The following is a 17196-nucleotide window of genomic DNA, read 5'->3' on the forward strand; positions in this document are numbered from 1 at the left end:
GTTTAAATTTATATATTAAGCTTCCAATATCTTTTTTAATGCAATCATAATATCGTTTATGGCCTAAACAACCCTTTTATTTACAAAAAAATGCTCAAATTTCCTTCAATTCTTTTTTAAAATTTGACTCTAGACAGCTAAATATCGGCCCCTGTCTCCTTATTTGAACCTTTTCTCTTTACTTACGATATTTTTGGCTCCATTCTTCGGATCCAATTTTCACTCTGCTTTTTGGCCGGCTCCTCAACTCTGCCCTTGATATTGTTAAAAATAAAGCAATTAAAAGTTTGAACATGTTTGATATTTTTTTCTAGTTTCTAGCGCTTGAATGTTGTGATCAGATCGGAGCGTAGCGCGCGCGCATGGGGCGCCATGAATCTTGTACGCAAACTTGACCAGTTTTTCCCCCATTCATCATGTTCTTTATTGGAATCACTCGCCGGGACAAGCGAAAACAAACCAATCTGAATGTTATTATCTCCATTAACGGATTCTCGATCTAACAAGTGCTGACCTACAAATTGGAGGCCAAATTCTCCAAAAATATCTTTCCCATGTTTTTGCCGATAAATAACGTTGAGACACCCTTATTTGATTTCATCAAAACAAAGAATAAAACTTTAATTAAGGGAGTCACTATCTTAAAAAAAATTTAAATTTACATTTCAAATCGATGTTAAGAATGTGACACCCTTATTTTTTGAGCTTGTTTTTGTTATAATAATAAAAGAAAATAAGGGTATCCCTTTGTTGATTTTCGTCATAAATTCGTCAGATTTCTTTGTAATGACATCACCAAATCGCTTACATAATCAAGTTCCCTTAGTAATCTGCACTTACTTAGAAGTCGTTTGGCCATAAAATCCTTCTCATTGCCAATTATCAGTCTGCTTCAGGTCAAGGACCTCCGTATTGATGGATTAGCTCGCGTTCGCGCTTACTCAGATCTTTCAAATTGTTGAAATAACTTTGAATCAACAATTTTTTCCTTAACTTATCACTTTTTTCTTCCAACAACATACAGTTTTTGACCTTTTTACAGTCACTGCTTGTCCTAATGAATAAGCTCTTTCTCCATTCCTTCAACTCAGACAGAAAGATCTTTCGCAACTTCATCCGACGTCGACTCATCCTCTAAAAGACGGTCTAAACGATCAATCACCTAATCGTCTCACCGAAAACGTGGCTGTTATAAATTACTCGAGTAATTGTCAATTGTCGCCCGATTAAAGTGTCTATAAGAAAGTCTCCTCCAAAAGATGAAATAGTTTTCCTGAGACGAAAAAATGAAGCTTTTCAGATTTTTCGGAGTTTTTTGCGCCGCTTTTGCTCAAGCGGATGAAACTGATGAGCCGCTCAATGCGCTGGCTGTTGAAGTCGAGGATTTTAAATTTCTCATTGATGATATTTTGCGATCGAGAGACCAGGAATCAAAACATCTTACAGTAAGTTTTCTTGCTCCTGCAGCTCCTGTCTATTGAAACTTTAAGGCGCGAATAATCGAATTGGAAGATAAACTGGCGCAACAGCAGATGCTCTACTACCAGGCGAAACTCAAACAATCAGGAATCACCGAAGAAGTCGTCAAAGAAGCTTCCTCGAAGCAGGAAAAAGAAGACAACAACGAATTCGGGCCAAATTATCAAGGAATTCTTGATTTTTTCAATGAAGGTTTTTGAATGAATAAATAAATCTCGAAATCATTTTTTTATATAGTCAACTGATAAATGTTATTGCAATATTTATTGGGATGCTTTTTATGATAGAGCGTTTATCATACTCATACTATTAAATAAATAATAATAAATTATTCGAAGACTTTGGCTTTCTAGAGGTCAAAGATCATGTTAGCCACGGACTCATCTTGGCTTTCTCGCTGGACACCTCGATCTTGTCCAAGTTGTATAAGCGCTCTAGAATTGGAAATTGATTTTGAAAAACATAAAAAATCGTCAACCTCATCGTTTCACGCATAAAATCGGCTTTTTCTATTGAAGATTTGTGTTGTTCGTCAATGTTATCAAGTCGTTTTTTGAGCTGATCTGTTAGTCGAACACTTTGATCTGATAGACCCTTGAGTTCCGAAGTGACGTCTTTATGCTCGTCAGAATCGTCGGTGAGCTTTTCAAGAGCGGATTGAAGAAGGCGGATCTGAAACGAATAACATGAAAATTTGATAACAAAAAAAGCGAGCTTACAGTTTCTCTAGATTCTTTCAGAACATCGATGCTTTCTTTCCTTTTCTCTCCAGCGCGAGAACTTGACCGAGAGAAAGTTAGATGTAAGTTAGATAAATTTATTGAAAAGCTTACTCTAAGGATGATGGACCGGAAGCTTCTTCTCTGGCGATTTCTGGCTCGCTGAAGATGTAGCGCAACTCATTCACTATCTGAAAGAAAGCTATAGAATTGCGAGGAAAAATAAGGTAGTTTCCTCACCTCGAGTTTGGCCCGTTCTTCAGCAGTCCAGTCATCTTCTATCTCCAGATTTTCGATTTTCTCAACAAGGGAGTCTCCGAGACTCATATCTAGAACGATCAGTAAATCCATCTGCAGGCCACATTATACCTTGAATTTCAGAATCTGAAGATCTTCTTCCCGAGTTCATTAATTTTTCCTCCAAAACTCTGATCTTTCTCTTCAGCTCTCTGATTTCCTCTTCGTACAATTCGCATTCTGCGCGGCTCTGATCCAAATGACTTTGAAGTTCATCTGCTCTTGAGCTCATCGATGCCTGCATCTCTTCCTGCTTCTCAATCTTGTCGAGAGCGGAAGTGTATTCGGTCATGAGTTTGTCATGCTCATCCTTGGATTTTGCCGTTGCTTCTTTCAGAACTTCGAGTTCTTTTTGCTGCAAGGAGAGTTTCTTTCGAGCTGAATAATTGTAACAAAAGATGGCTAAAATCGACGTTACCTTGTTTGAGATCATGCTCAGTTTCTTCATGCTCTCGTTTAAGCTGATCCAGTTCGTAGGAGAGCCGGTTGTTTTCATTATCTGTGACGTTCATTTCATCTCTTTTTTTCAACAATTAAATGATTTCATAAGGTAAGTATTGCATACCTGACTCTTACAAGCTGATCAGAAATGCTTTCCTTTATTTTGTCGAGTTCGGTCAGTTTTTGCTGCTGGAGAGCAACGTCTTCCTCAAGGAGATTTTTTTCGTTTTCCAAGTTTTTTCTATTCAGTTTTTGTGTGTCTAGCTGATTTTTTAGGTTGTTTTTCTCATCTTTTGTTTTTTTAAGTTGATTGCCAAGAGATTCAATTTTAGCCTTCAAATGAGAGAATGCTCCGAGATTATTTTCAAGATCTGTAAGAATCGGTGCGAGTTCTCTATCAACCTCTTCGTAGTCTTCAGTGAATTCTGGGATAATGAATAAAATGTTTACATTAAGTTCGGATACTTTTATACTGTTGACTTTCGAAAAATTCTTTCGGAGTGCTTCCCACGGAAGAATTCTTCAGTGTCTTATTGGAATCGCTTGATTTTGAAGAAGTGGACATCTTGCTCTCTTGATCTGAACATAAAAAATCGCTCCCAGAAGACTGTAAGAAGAAAAAGTACCTCTCGAATACGAAGAGTTTCCGCGAATCAGAAGGAAAGTGTGTGGTTTTTGACATTTTAAAATACATAGATAAATAATGGAAAATTCTGGTTGCTTGGTATATTTTCGACAGTTCTCCTTTCTCCTCCAATTTCAAATATGCAAATATATAATTATGCATGCAGAACTCGTTAATTCTTTTTGTTCGTTTATTTTTAATAAAAATGTACAAGACTTAAGAATAAGAAAATGATCTTATTATTAAAGAGAACAATTATGGCAAAGCAGTTGCATTGACAAGTGTCCAGAGAAACTGAGGGTTGTTTTCATCGAAAGGAACAACTTTTATCGACTTCATTCAAATTTCAGTTCCCAATTCGTAGTCTTTTTTTAGCGCCCTGAATAGTCGGCTTTTAGATCAATCGCTCCCGTCGAAAGGTGCAAACTCCTGCTGAAACTGCTCCGAAATGAAATTTGTGTGATAATCACTAGTTTTTCGAATTTATAAAATGATTTTATACAAAAGACTTTCTTGCAGAATTTCAAATATTATCCATCCTATAAAGGTGATTTCACCACCTGAGGAAGAATTTTCTGGAGAATTTTATAACAAGTTCAGTTTCAAAAAACATTAGCGTGCGCCATTATCTCAGTGGGTGCCCGCTATGACCAAGTACTCGAAATCAGATGCAAATAACACCGGCTGATTAACACAAAAATTCCCGCAAGAAGCTGATTTATGTTTGCTACAGCCAATAATCTTAAATAAATGGATCAAAAGTGGCTTTTGTCAATGAATTTTTAAAAAAACGTGTAAGAAAAAATTGGTGGTACTGTCGAAAACCCTCTCCGTTTTTTACCTTCCAGGATCATTAACTGTAGATTCAAATCAAAAGAGGCGATTTTCTGGCAGTTAGATTTTCTGGCAGTGCCAGAAAATCGCCTCTGCCAGAAAGTCTAACTGCCAGAAAATCTAACTGCCAGAAAATCGCCTCTCTCCATCATTTCAACTTCGCCTCTCCAAGCAAGCTCTTGTCCTTTAATTGAAGCTCTTTATTAAATTTTTCGCTTTGTAAACTACCTTTACTATCAGTGACTGTCGTTTTTATCCACCAATTATCACAATCAGGGCCCTTAATGAATTATAATCAAATTTTTTTCCGCCAAAATCATGATTTACTCCGCATGCTTTTTGAAGTTTCCAAGTTTGCAAAAAACCAGCTCTTCCGACTTCTTCATGTTTGACTTCATCTCCCAAATCAAGCATATCTAGAATCAATGTTCAATAAAAAGTACTGTCAGACTGACAGTGTCAGTGTGAGTATTCGCGAACCTTTTGCAAAACTAGCTCGACAATTGCCTTGTCCTCCACAGCCATGACTGTTGATGAAGTACTCATTCAATTTATAAGTCGGTTCGATTTCCAAATGATGAATCTCAATTTCAGGCGTTGTCAGCATAAATGGATTGTAGGGGTTTCCGCAAGTGACAGTGAACTTATTTTTTTTCTCAATTTTCCAATGATTTCAATAATTCTACCTCATTGTTGTTATTGTTCAAAAATCCAACAAGTTGATTATAGAAGCATCTTGGTCCATCCTCCATCTCAATGCAGACATCTTCGCAGTCCATTTCATAACAGCTGTTTGTCACAGGAGGAAGTTCTTCGCAAAGCTCTCCCGTAATGTCTTCTGGGCATTGACATTCAAATGAGTCATCTCCAGTATTAACGCAGACTCCCCCATTTTGGCAAGGAAGATGCATGCAAGGATAAGATTCGCATCTATCTCCAGTATGGAATTCTGGGCACTTGCAGATGTAATCATCGCCGACCATACTGCACTCGCCATAATTGAAACATGCTGGGGGAAGATTCGAATCGTCATTTTCACACGGAGTTATTGAGCAATCTCGGCCAGCGAAAAGCTCACTTGGACACTCGCAGCTCCAAATGGCTCCGACAAAACTGCACTCTCCGTACTCACAGGGTTCAGAAGAGCAAGGTGTTGTCTCACAATTGTTGCCTGAAATGCCGATGGGACAAGAGCAAGAATACTGTTCCCCATCTGCATTGCAAGTTCCGCCATTTTGACAAGGATTATTCTTACAAGGATTTGTGCCCTCTTCGATGCACGGGCAGGATTTGACCTCCAGCTGGTACGCTTTGCAACATTCTTCCATGCAGATGAGACTTGGAGGGCAGCTCTTGATGCAATTATTTTGATCCTCCAAGGCGTTTTCAATGCATTGTTTGTAATTTTCATTGTTGATCTCAGCTTCGTAACATTCGCAGAGGGGATGGGAGCAACCCTTGCAGCCGAGGGGGCAATTCAGGCCACATGGGCATGATGAATCGCAAGCTTGGCAAAATCAGTTTATCAAACGGTGCTGATGAAACTCACCTCCAAAATCAACGCGACACTGATTCTGACAGAGTGTTTGGTCACCACATCCGGCAAGACAGTCAATGTATTCAATCCGACAACCATGGAGACACACATCATGGATATCAGTGTCACTTATTCATTGCTCAAATCATAATAGAAAATGCTCTTACATGCAGTTGTCTTTCAAAATATCCTTCATCCATTGATTCTGAAGCGCCAAAATTCCGAAAAAACTCGAAAAATTAATAATAAGCCGAGTCATTTTTTTTCTCTCTGACCATTTAATTGACTCGCGTGTTTTTGATGCTCTTTGATGAGCTTGATATTTAGTTTATTCAAATTTTGCCCTTTTCAAAGATACATTTTCTTGACTGTTTTCGGTCAAATTAATATAAAAGAAAAAATCATCAGAAATAGAAAAAGGAAAAATTGATCGCTACGTTCCAAAACGATGTCCCTCGGGAAAGTAAAATGAGGATTAAAAAGATGAATGAAATTATAAGTTCGTATTTGTTTCTGCTCGAGCAACCAATAAGGATATACAGCTTTAAAAATTTATACCGGCAGGCACTGTTGATATAGCGCGTCCCCGCACGACTTGTACCTTGCCAGCTTCATCGGCCATTCTGCTTTACTAAATGATAAAACAAGAAAGAGAGCCACTTAGCAATTAGTTGTTAATAATAGAGAAGCTTTATTTATCTTTTTGCTGAGAGTGAAGAAACCCAATGGACTGAGATTTTTTTTTTTCAAAAAGAAGGAGAAAAAATAGAGGAGGAGAAAAAAAATGTCGTTTATGCATGGTTCGCCCGGCGCAAGTCTTCAGAAAATGGTTAAACTCAAGCTTTTTTATGCTGATTTCCTTTTTACGCCGTATACCCTTAAGTTTGATACCTACGAATTACCCAAAGGGAAGCGATGATAGAGCAAGGAATAATCTAAAAGTTGCAATTAAGATTAAGGGTCTACCTTAAATAGTTTCGGGAAAAATCCAAATAACTCTGTATAGGCCCTTAAAAAAGTCTAATTCATATTTAACCAAAAGAAGCTGGAGATCGATTCTTGTCTACGTAAGTAATTTTAAGAATTCATTAAATCTACCTTTTTCTCTTTTCATTATTTTTTATCAAAAACCCTCTTCTCAAAAATTCTCTATTTGATCATCAAATTGCGTCTAAAACGGTCGAGAATCGACAAGCAATTAATAAACCGATAAAATTGGCTTCCTCCACCAAAAAAGCGGTTAGCAATTTCAATGAAACTCGCATTTTCCAAAAGGCGATATTTGTGAATGCTGAAAAGCCGACCAGCGCGAGATATTTTTAACGTTTTGCACGACAACCAAGATCAGCATGATCAAATCGAGGTTTCTGCGTATAGTTGTGAGTTTTTCGGCGAAGCGGGAATCAAGGAAGAGAATTTTAGTTTTACTCAATTTAGTGATTGCGATTTTGATCATGTTCCTGACTGCGCTGGCGCTCGAAGCGATCGGAGATTATTTGAGGATAAGAAAGTACAGCTCGTATAAATACACGATTACGAATATTTGAGGCATTTTCTGTAAATAATAAAAGTCTTAAAAGTCTTCCAAAACGAAAAAGTTCAATTTTATTCGGAAAAAAAAACGAAAAAGCCTGAGTCAGGGCCAAAAAGATCTTTACTCAAAAGCCAAAAAGCCTGACTCAGGATTTTTTCAGGAGAAAGAAAAAATAGCAAGTACGAATCTTTATTCAAAAAGAAAATTAAAAGTACCCAAAAAGTGGTCCAAACTCATTTTTCTTCGGTTGATGGTTAAGTTTGTGAGAAGCGTCTATTTTGTTGTCATGATCGCCGTGTTCGTCGTTGACAACATCCAAATTCAGCTCTACAGAGATTTTATAAAAGGCCTTTTTGGATTCTTACCAGCGCCGGGATGACTTTTTATGAACGAGTACGGAGTCGCACAAAGAACGAGAAAGAAGAAAAATGAAAAAAGAAAAACTTTCATATTTGGAGAAAGAGTCTGAGGAATTTATTCATTGAGCTCTCTTTTATATCGGTAGAACACCGCTATTTTTTCAGACAAAGAAAATATGTCAAAAAATATTTATAAAGGAAAAACAAGGCATCGAAACAACTGCTCTGGGGTCATTAGAAATTATCTCCGTCAGTTGACGAGAAAGTTCATTAAAAAATCCTTTTTTTTATTTCTATCAACCATATTGTCATTATTAATGATTTTTCGTCAAATTATGAACACGACTTTATCACTTGTTTTCATGTTTATAAAAAAGTGCTGCGTTCTGATGTAACTTTGAGCGATGCATCAACCTCACGGGACCCGTCTGAGATTACCGCTTTAGAAAAGGTTATCAGGAAACCGCTCACGCGCAAGCTGCATGCCGCATATCGAAACTGCCCGCGGTGGTGTTGCTTCAAAATGCAGCAGCCTTTTCTTAGCTGCTCTGAATTTCAAAGCCGAAAATTAACAAATCAGAATTCTGACTCAGAAAAATATTCTGACTCTTAGCTGTCGTGTCTAGACACCTGTCACTCAATTGTCAAAAATTGCTTTAGGGGGGCTTTATTTGTTACAGAATTTTGAAAGAATTTTGAAAGATTCTCAAGAAGAATAGTTGAAATCTTCTAATAAATGGTTGGTCGACCAGTGCTCCCAGCATTCGTACAGGCCGTCTTGATAGAAACACTGAAAGAAAAATTAAGATTTAACGTGGTGACACCCTTAATTCTTGACCAAAAAAGGAAAAAAAGTAAGCTTTTGAGTTCCACCTGTTTGATTTTTTCTTTTCTAATCGACAACTTTGGATAATTCGGATTTCTCAAGCAATAAATCTCCACTTCTGTCCACCCTCTATCCGACCAGGGCAGTTTTTTCTTGCACATGCTGCCATTTCGAATTGGTTCCTGGCAGGGAAGCGCTGCTCCAGTATTTCCATAGCAAAAGTCTCCCTTTTGCCAAGTAAAGGTCCACTTAGGTTCGGGCCCCTTATAAACCGTTGGTCCTGGAATGTTCGCTCTCTGAGCAGGTGGCAGTGCGGGACGGGTCGGAACGGGCCTTGAAAGGGTTGGAAAAGGGCCGGAAAAGGGAAGAATACCTTTGATTCTGGAAAGAGCGCAGCGTTGTTTTCGGATAATTCCGCATTCGTGGCGGCCCTCTGTTTTTGTTTTCAGTCAGCAAACGAGCCCGGAGATAAGTGCTTAAAAGACGTGTTTAGATGTTTGCACTGAAAATGAAGGATTCTGAGTTTGATATGGATTCCATGTTTTCTCATTTGTAAAATTGGTTGTCGAAACTCTGGCTAATTTAATCTTGTTGGAGCTACTAATGAGGGACTACTTGTGAACGCATTTTTCGAAAACGAGGCTTTCGAGTTGCGAGTTATAATAAATTAATTTTCCCATGGTCGATTTTGTTTAACCCATTTCGGCATAAATACCTGTACTTTGGTATTCGATTCGCAGTGTTTCTAAAACTGCTCTTCAAATTCCTCAATCTCGCATTTCTCAAGCTTCCGTTGGAAAACTTCCTCATCCCAAACGATCGTTTATAGTATCCTTTTACATCTTTGAGAAGAAAAATATACAGAAATGATTTTAAATTCATGATTTTCGTGCAGAAAAGAGGGCGGGGGCTTCGGAGCAGAATTTTTAACGCAGCGTGGATTTGTCTTCCGCATTGAATTTCAATCATCGGCTCAACTTATTATCAAGAAGAAAAAGAGAGAGATGTTGAAATTGGCGGTCACGTGTTCCGGCGGCCATCGAAAAAGTACGGCGCAGGAAAACTGACCCGAGGCCGAGTTCTAGCAACGTACCTTCGCTTTAAACTCAGCAAGCTCTTCCCGCGGCTCTTTTGGTTCCAGAACCAACTGGTTTGGTCTTCTCTACCGACTCCTTGCGGCTCTAGAAGGTATAAAAACAGGAGAAAAGATCGAAAAATCGTCACAGACGAATAATTTGATAGAAAAATGAAGCTTTTTGGATCTGCTCTCCTAGCCGTCACCCTCGCTGCCCGAGAAAAAGAGTAAGTTAACAGAGAAATTGACAATAGAAGACCCTTTTTTCTTTTCATTCTGGTGAAGTGTATTCATCGTCATTTCTAGTGCTGCCAGGCGATTGAACAAAATCAAGGGCCACACCGCCACCCTCATCGACCTCATGGACAACAACACCACCGCTTCCGACAAGAACGTCGGCCGAGTCCAGGCCTGGACCGACAAGCTCTTCAGCCAGCTTGAAGGGCTCGACCTCACCCGATGCGCTGCTGATGAAGTCGCCGAAGAAGACGATACCGCCGTCTTCGATCAAGAAAACTACTGCAAGCTCGCCGGCCAGGTCCAGACCGCCCTCCGATCGTACCTCCGAACTTTCGTCTGCGTCGACTCCTACCCCAAGAAGAACTTCGAAAAGGCGTTCTCGAAGCGAACCAACCGAGTCCGAAACATCGCCGCCCGAGCTGGTGACTGTTAATTTTTCATTGAAACTGTAACTGCCGACGATTGACTCTTGATTCACGGATTGCCAAACCTTTTCTTTATATTTTCTCTGCAAATAAAATGCGATAGCATTAATAAAGCAGATTTATTGAGACCCCGCGTAAAATGTCATGGTTAATGAAATTGGCGGTCACGTGTCCCTGCCGCAGCGATCGAATAAGTACGGCGTAAGAAAACAGACCTTGCGGCTTTAGAAGGTATAAAAACGCTTCGAGAGATCGAAAAATCCTCACAGACGAATACTTTGATAAAAAATGAAGCTTTTTGGATCTCTTCTTTTTGCTGTTTCCCTCGCTGGCCGTGAAAAAAAGTAAGTTTAGAGAAAATTTTCTCCTTGTGACATCCCTTCGAACCGTCTTTTCTAGTGCTGACAAGCGATTAAACAAGATCAAGGGTCTTACCGCCACCCTCATCGACCTCATGGACAACAACACCACCGCTTCCGACAAGAACGTTGGCCGAGTCACTGCTTGGACCGACAAGCTTTTCGCCCAACTCGAGGGACTAGACCTAACTCCATGCACTTACGTTGCTCCCGAAGCAGACGATGTCGCCGGGTTCCAACAAGATGAATTCTGCAAGCTTGCCAGTCAGGTCCAAGGTGCTCTTCGATCGTACCTCCGAACCTTCGTCTGCGTCGACTCCTACCCTAAGAAGAACTTCGAAAAAGCCTTTTCCAAGCGAACCAACCGATTTCGAAACATCGCCTACCGAGCTGGAGACTGTTAATTTTGAAAGGTATTGTAACTGCCGAAACAACGATTGATTCCCCGATTTTCAACCCTTTTCTTTATTTCATTTTCTGCAAATAAAATGGAAAAGCATTCAAAAAACAATTTTTCTTTTGAAAACATTTTTTATTTTTTCATCTTATTTCGAAAATTCTATTTCGAATTATTCCGAAAGCCGCAGAAAAGAACCGTTTTACGGAAAATTAGGAGCGGTGACCCCGCAAAATGTTACGGCTCCGCGGGGCGCAGTTTACTATCTCCACCTAGCGAGCTCTGGAATCATAAAAACCCCGCGCGCTCGCAACTAAGTATCATTGATCAAAAAAACATACACTAAAAATGAAGCTCCTCAACTCTTGCATGCTCGCCGCCGCCCTCGCTGGCCGAACCCCCAAGTAAGTTAAATTTTTCAAAGAGAAATAAAATTCTTAAAAAAAGCTTATTAAAAATATTTGAAAAAGCCGCGCGCGGCTTTTTTGGAAAAAAAATCATTCCTTCATTTTTTGACTAGAAAATGAGAAAAGCCGCGTAGCCTCTAAAAAACCAATAAAATAATCTTTTTCTCTCAATTTTGACCACATTTTAATTCTTTCTTTCAGCCCAACCAAGCGATTGAACAAGATCAAGGGCCACACCGCCACCCTCATCGATCTCATGGACAACAACACCACCGCTTCCGACAAGAACGTTGGCCGAGTCCAGGCCTGGACCGACAAGCTCTTCGGCCAGCTCGAAGCCCTCGACCTCACCCCATGCGCCGCCGATGAAGTCGATGAGGGAGACGACAACCTCGTCTTCGACCAGGAGAACTACTGCAAGCTCGCCGGCCAGGTCCAGACCGCCCTCCGATCTTACCTCCGAACCTTCGTCTGCGTCGACTCCTACCCCAAGAAGAACTTCGAGCGAGCCTTCTCCAAGCGAACCAACCGAGTCCGAAACATCGCCTCCCGAGCCGGTGACTGCTAAACAACTCGAGCTTGAGTTTCTGTACAAATGAAGCATTTTAAGCTAAGCTTGAAATGCGAATTTTGAAAACAACAAAATTTTTCCTTACTTTCTTCTGCAAATATAATGTGAAAACATTTCAAAAAATCAAAAAACCTTGATTTTGTTAAATAAGCAACGTAAAAGATTTAGCGTCTCAGAGTTTTAAGATTTGCCTGAGGCGATTTCTAGGGCCGGTTTTTCGGAGAACTAAAATGAAGTGGAGTAATAAAAGATTCTAGAGGTTGATTTTATCGAGGCTTTTTATGGAAAAATATTTATCAAAAATTGTCTCGAAAACCTGTGTTGAAAACCTGAGTCAGGGTCTTGAAAGACGCGGCTTTTTTCTAACACCTTTTCAGAACCCTGACTCAGGTTTCTACACAGAATTCAGACTATCCAAAAGACGTTTTAAAATTTGAAAAATTTGAAAATCTTTAAAGACCTTCTTTTTAGCAATTATCATGGCGAAACCCTTATTCGATCAAGCAAATAAATGTTCAATTCTTTAATTTTTCTTGCTAAGAGTTTTTTTTTTTTGAGTCGATTTTTTTTTCGGGACGACAAAATCGATTATAATTTTTTATCTCTTTCAAATTTGATTCCCAATTTCCTTATCTTTTAAAAAGAGCGGAAGCGCCAATATGGCGCCGCACGTTCCTCTAAACTCGTAAAAACGTGCAGCGGAATTCGAGTACCGCTGCATGAAATTGAGGTGCGCGCACGGGCCCGGCCCGAGGATGCGATAAGCTCACGTTCTCAAAGCAGCTTCGGTTTGACAAAGCCTCGTTCCTCACACGCGGCTGAGTGCTCCAACAAGTGTTCAAAATATCGATAAAAAGACAACGACCAAAAAAATAGGAAAGTTCTGTAAAAATAAAAAATAATTAAATTTACAACTGATTTATTATTCAATTCTTGGTTTGATTTTGCAGCATGAAACAATTTCTTAGATATTTTTTTTACATTTTAAATATTTTTTTCAGGTTTGAAAACCATTTTTTTTTAAAACTATTCGTCGGAAATTTACAAAACTTTGTGAAAAATACTATCGGTTTCTAGCGCGCCACGAAAATGTCAGTTGAGCAGCTTTCAGCAATAAAGCGATAAGGCAAAAATTTTTCTATTTGGTATCTTTTTGTTGAGAGCATGTTTTTCCACGGTGAGATGTGTCGCAGATGCATCTGAACTCATTGCTGTTGTTGATTGCTCGTATTCCAAGAGTGTACTCGCCAACACAATTTTTTCGAAAAAAGAAACAGGCATTGGTCAGCTGATTTTGTTGTCGGAAGCAGAATTCTTTGCTAAAAAACTTCCGTGGAGAAGTCATTGTTGTTCTTTTTGATCGCAAAAGAGCATTAAGATTTTGAGCAGAAAATGAAACTCGATTCTGATGATTAAATCTGTAGGTTGTTGGATGTGGATTGTAGATTGGAAGAAAGATGGCAGGAATCGAAGTCAAAAGATGGAAAAAAATTAAAATGCTCATTTTCGATTTCCAAATGGACATATTTTTGAGTTTTGTTTGATAAAGTCGAATAAAATTGTTTTTACTTTGTTTTTTTTTTGATTTGTCTTTTTCTGATTTCTGATTGACGCTGCTGACCGAAATTCAGCCTTATATACCGCTGCGATAAGACCGGTAAATAGGGCTGAATAAGTAAGCGGCGCTACGTACGCATGGATTTTTATAGCTCTCACGCTACGAAAGGATAACTGACATCATCAGCGTCAAATTATTACGTTTCGTCAGATGAATAGTTCTTCCGATCTCTCAAATCCTCGGTTTACACCAGTTTTCCTCAGATTCATTGGAAATAATTGCTCGTCATCGTGAGACATTATAAAAGTCACAATAAACGATTCCGAGCTATCCTTTTTGATTAAATGCAGAAGCACGTGACCTCTGGAAATCTAACGAGATGATAATGAAGTACCGCTGGTGCTTATCAGCAGCACGGCTCACCATTTTCGCCGCTCTTAAACTAATCGAATCTACTTGCATTCTGAGAGCGCCCACTTTTTAGACGACCATGTCAACAACTGTCAAATATCTTCATATCATTATTTCGGAAAATACAGAATAAAAAACCGCACTGCGATACTATCAATTTTCATAAAAACGCGGTATCGCCTTATCATCCGGCTGCCTCTTGAATTGCACCCCTGAGAACGAGCCGAAAAATCTAATAAAATTTTAATGAATTCAAATCAGCGAGAATTCCTTGCGATTTCAAAGTGAAGAATATAATGAAAAGTTTTAATAATTTTAACTCTTAAAATCGACCTTCTTTCATTCTCAAAATGATTCCTGGCAATTTGAAATGGAAGCAATTGCAGTCTTTACCAGCTGTAAAAGAGAGAACGTCGCGTCGTGCGAAATTTTCAAATATTTGCGTTTCAATTCTAAATCAAAAAAATGGTAAAAATTAATCTCGACGGCAAATGTGGCGCAAATTTGAACAAGGCCGAATTTCTCTTTTCTCTCACTCGATACACACATTCTTCGCCGCGCTTTCCATCTCGCTTTCCCCGATTTTCTAGAGACGCCTATCAGTTTCAAAGAGACCCGAGCGGAGATACAAAGGAGATCATGGACGGGCAGGGACGGGCTTTTTCTCCGATTACAATAAACGTTCTTTTATTCGAATTCGAATTATTGAAATGGATATGGAAAGAACTGAGAATTGAGAGTTCAATCAAACATTCGCGGTTTTGATGTTTTCTTGAAGCGATTTTTGAGTCGAAAGACGGGTAAAAAAGAAAGGAGAAAAGCCAAGAAAAAGGGAATTCGTTCCCCTCTCAGCCCACTGAGCGATATTGAGATGGATGCAGAAGGTCCACCAATGGAGTAAGTTAACTCTATCTTATCAATTAATAGAATGATCAATATTTTTTTGTTTTCATAAAGGAAGGACAAATAATTCCTCAAATTAGTATATTTCATCGACGAATAAGGGTGGCTTTTTTGCGATTTTTCATAGTGATTTTTAAAATTATGGTTCTCTATTTGATATTTTTGAAAAATAGATATTGCTTGGAAAACTTAATTATTTTCATATTTTTTTTTGTTTTCGAAGATCATGGTAATATTCCTAGCTTAAATTAAACAGATGTAGAAACTTTCACATTTTAGAGCCTTCAATCTATAAAATACTTATTCGAAGAGAAGAAAGTCCTATTATGGGTTCGAATCAAGTTGTTTGATGATCTTTTCAGTCTAACGATGAGTGGCGATTTGAGCATCGTCGACGGCGCTGGTGGAGGCTGGGCATCTTCGTCGATGATGGTGGCTCCTCCGCAAACGCCTTCTGTCCGCCGAACCCAGGACTTTGACGAAAAGGACATGTCTTCTGACGATCTTGAAACGACTCTGCAATCAACGAAGAAAGTTCGAGACGAGTACAAAAGTTTCGTCGACGACAGCAACGACCGCATCGTCAAGGGGCTTCGACACTGCGAGACAAGTGAAAACGTTGTTTTTGTCGCTGAACATTCGATCATAAAGGATCAAGAATGGGCGTTCGAAGATGAAATTCAAAAAATGATGAAGCGGCTCGAACTTTTGAGGAAAAGAGAAACTCTGGAAGATATTTTGAAAAAGTATCCTTCGAGAAGAGAGGAAACTGAAAAACAGGTTAGGAAAAATGCCATCTTAAATTTTTTGAATTGAGCGGAAGAAATGTGTCATGAAAAATATTTTATGAAAATGATAAAAAAGTAGACAGAGCAAGTTTCAACATGAGAAAATTCCAGTTGAGGTTCTATTTGTTCGCGCATTTGTTCAAGCAGATCAATCAGAATTTGCTCTTCTCCACCGCACGGTTTTATGAGTTTTCTGACGTCACGCCTGACTTTTTCTCCCTGTATTTGGATAAGAATAACCACTTGTTTTTGTAGCTGAATGAAGTTAATGCTGAACTCGATGCGTTGGATGATACTGTTGCTGAAGATCCCTCGAAAACCGAAACAAGTCTTGATTCGACGAAAGAATCGACCATCAACAGGACTCAAATTAGCTATCTCAAGATAATCCACTATCAGGAACCAGCTGATGAAGTGGTCGAAACTACAGGTAATCTCTTTGGACACAAATTGGTGTTGTAGCTGAGTTTTGAGCTGAAGTCCCATTTTCATTTTCTCCATTCAAATATTTGCTCGTCCAAATCAGCCAGCATTTGTTTCTACGCGTTGATTCGAATCGGAACACTTGAATCGTGGAACACGAAATTAATAAATGCGCGTGTCGTTGTCGCTCAGATTTATGAATTAACGAGCCGCCAAGTGTCTACTAGACATTTTGTTAAAGGGTTTGTTAAGTCACGATCGCGGCCCAACCAATCTTCGAATACGATATTCCGCAGTTGACAAGACAGCATGTCGAGGCGATTCGCTCGAAAAAGGTCGAACATGTCAAGATGGTTTCCAAAGAATCGCAGACTGAGCCGCCCGAGCGCAAGAAATCCGAAGACTATTCCTCCCAAACTCCGCAATTGCAGGTCAAGGATGAGAAATCGCAGGCGAAGGTGTTGGCGCATGAAATAGCCATGCAAACGACGAAGCCGAAGAGTGGTGTTGATGCCCCAAGCCAAACAAATGTGCAGAGGAACACGACCATGGAACTGACCGACTCGTTTTCTCAAACAAAGGAAATTCTCAGGAAGGTTGCTTTCTTCGACTTTTGGCCTTCTAGAGCCCAAAAATCGAATTCAACCTGTGTAGGAATCCTGAGTCAGGGACATAAGAAGCCTAAACGGAAAGCCGCATAGCGGCTTTTCTAAAAATGAAGCCGCAAAGCGGCTTCGCAAAACTCCCATTTGAGTCTTATTTTATAATTCTCGGAAGCCGCTGCGCGGCTTCATTTTCAAAAAAGCCGCTACGCGGCTTTGAATTTATCTTTTTCTTTTTATGGATCCTGACTCAGGATCTATACAAACATATTTTTCAATTTTCAGTTTTTGAGAAAAATTTCGGCGAAATTACTCAAAACTAATATTGACCAAAAAGTGGCGATAAAACGGCTTGATGAGTTTTCTTTCTTTACTTTTTCCTATTA

General features: G+C 39.3%; 8 protein-coding genes across 8 annotated transcripts; 5 read left to right on the plus strand and 3 right to left on the minus strand.

Moving 5' to 3' along the window:
- The first annotated feature begins 1275 nt into the window (after positions 1 to 1275).
- Positions 1276 to 1691, plus strand: LOC145699442 (uncharacterized). Its single transcript, XM_081776717.1, has 2 exons — positions 1276 to 1445; positions 1491 to 1691. Exons 1-2 carry the CDS (start codon positions 1287 to 1289, stop codon positions 1677 to 1679), a joined length of 348 nt encoding a protein of 115 aa, XP_081632843.1. The 5' UTR covers positions 1276 to 1286; the 3' UTR covers positions 1680 to 1691.
- Positions 1692 to 1828: 137 nt separating this feature from the next.
- Positions 1829 to 3503, minus strand: LOC145697890 (uncharacterized). Its single transcript, XM_081775097.1, has 8 exons — positions 3402 to 3503; positions 3061 to 3361; positions 2914 to 3014; positions 2568 to 2873; positions 2439 to 2527; positions 2199 to 2360; positions 1958 to 2151; positions 1829 to 1913 (listed from the first exon to the last, which is right to left on the minus strand). Exons 1-8 carry the CDS (start codon positions 3499 to 3501, stop codon positions 1829 to 1831), a joined length of 1338 nt encoding a protein of 445 aa, XP_081631223.1. The 5' UTR covers positions 3502 to 3503.
- A 996-nt stretch (positions 3504 to 4499) lies between these two features.
- Positions 4500 to 6192, minus strand: LOC145697891 (uncharacterized). Its single transcript, XM_081775098.1, has 7 exons — positions 6100 to 6192; positions 5945 to 6060; positions 5082 to 5902; positions 4876 to 5038; positions 4723 to 4811; positions 4624 to 4675; positions 4500 to 4579 (listed from the first exon to the last, which is right to left on the minus strand). Exons 1-7 carry the CDS (start codon positions 6189 to 6191, stop codon positions 4500 to 4502), a joined length of 1413 nt encoding a protein of 470 aa, XP_081631224.1. The 5' UTR covers position 6192.
- Positions 6193 to 8503: 2311 nt separating this feature from the next.
- LOC145699752 (uncharacterized) lies at positions 8504 to 9533 on the minus strand. The gene is made up of 4 exons (XM_081777019.1): positions 9367 to 9533; positions 9025 to 9126; positions 8699 to 8984; positions 8504 to 8615 (listed from the first exon to the last, which is right to left on the minus strand). The coding sequence occupies exons 1-4, from the start codon at positions 9531 to 9533 to the stop codon at positions 8532 to 8534; spliced, it is 639 nt and encodes a 212-aa protein (XP_081633145.1). The 3' UTR covers positions 8504 to 8531.
- Positions 9534 to 9854: 321 nt separating this feature from the next.
- Positions 9855 to 10435, plus strand: LOC145697124 (uncharacterized). The gene is made up of 2 exons (XM_081774273.1): positions 9855 to 9953; positions 10033 to 10435. The coding sequence occupies exons 1-2, from the start codon at positions 9898 to 9900 to the stop codon at positions 10397 to 10399; spliced, it is 423 nt and encodes a 140-aa protein (XP_081630399.1). The 5' UTR covers positions 9855 to 9897; the 3' UTR covers positions 10400 to 10435.
- Positions 10436 to 10661: 226 nt separating this feature from the next.
- Positions 10662 to 11253, plus strand: LOC145697125 (uncharacterized). The gene is made up of 2 exons (XM_081774274.1): positions 10662 to 10735; positions 10791 to 11253. Exons 1-2 carry the CDS (start codon positions 10680 to 10682, stop codon positions 11152 to 11154), a joined length of 420 nt encoding a protein of 139 aa, XP_081630400.1. The 5' UTR covers positions 10662 to 10679; the 3' UTR covers positions 11155 to 11253.
- Positions 11254 to 11466: 213 nt separating this feature from the next.
- LOC145697123 (uncharacterized) lies at positions 11467 to 12256 on the plus strand. The gene is made up of 2 exons (XM_081774272.1): positions 11467 to 11551; positions 11756 to 12256. Exons 1-2 carry the CDS (start codon positions 11496 to 11498, stop codon positions 12120 to 12122), a joined length of 423 nt encoding a protein of 140 aa, XP_081630398.1. The 5' UTR covers positions 11467 to 11495; the 3' UTR covers positions 12123 to 12256.
- A 2674-nt stretch (positions 12257 to 14930) lies between these two features.
- On the plus strand, positions 14931 to 16871 carry LOC145697892 (uncharacterized). Its single transcript, XM_081775099.1, has 5 exons — positions 14931 to 14991; positions 15360 to 15777; positions 16041 to 16215; positions 16461 to 16804; positions 16863 to 16871. Exons 1-5 carry the CDS (start codon positions 14966 to 14968, stop codon positions 16869 to 16871), a joined length of 972 nt encoding a protein of 323 aa, XP_081631225.1. The 5' UTR covers positions 14931 to 14965.
- The last annotated feature ends 325 nt before the right edge of the window (positions 16872 to 17196 follow it).

This window comes from Oikopleura dioica, chromosome 2, assembly GCF_907165135.1.
Source record: "Oikopleura dioica chromosome 2, OKI2018_I68_1.0, whole genome shotgun sequence".
Lineage (NCBI taxonomy): Eukaryota > Metazoa > Chordata > Appendicularia > Copelata > Oikopleuridae > Oikopleura > Oikopleura dioica.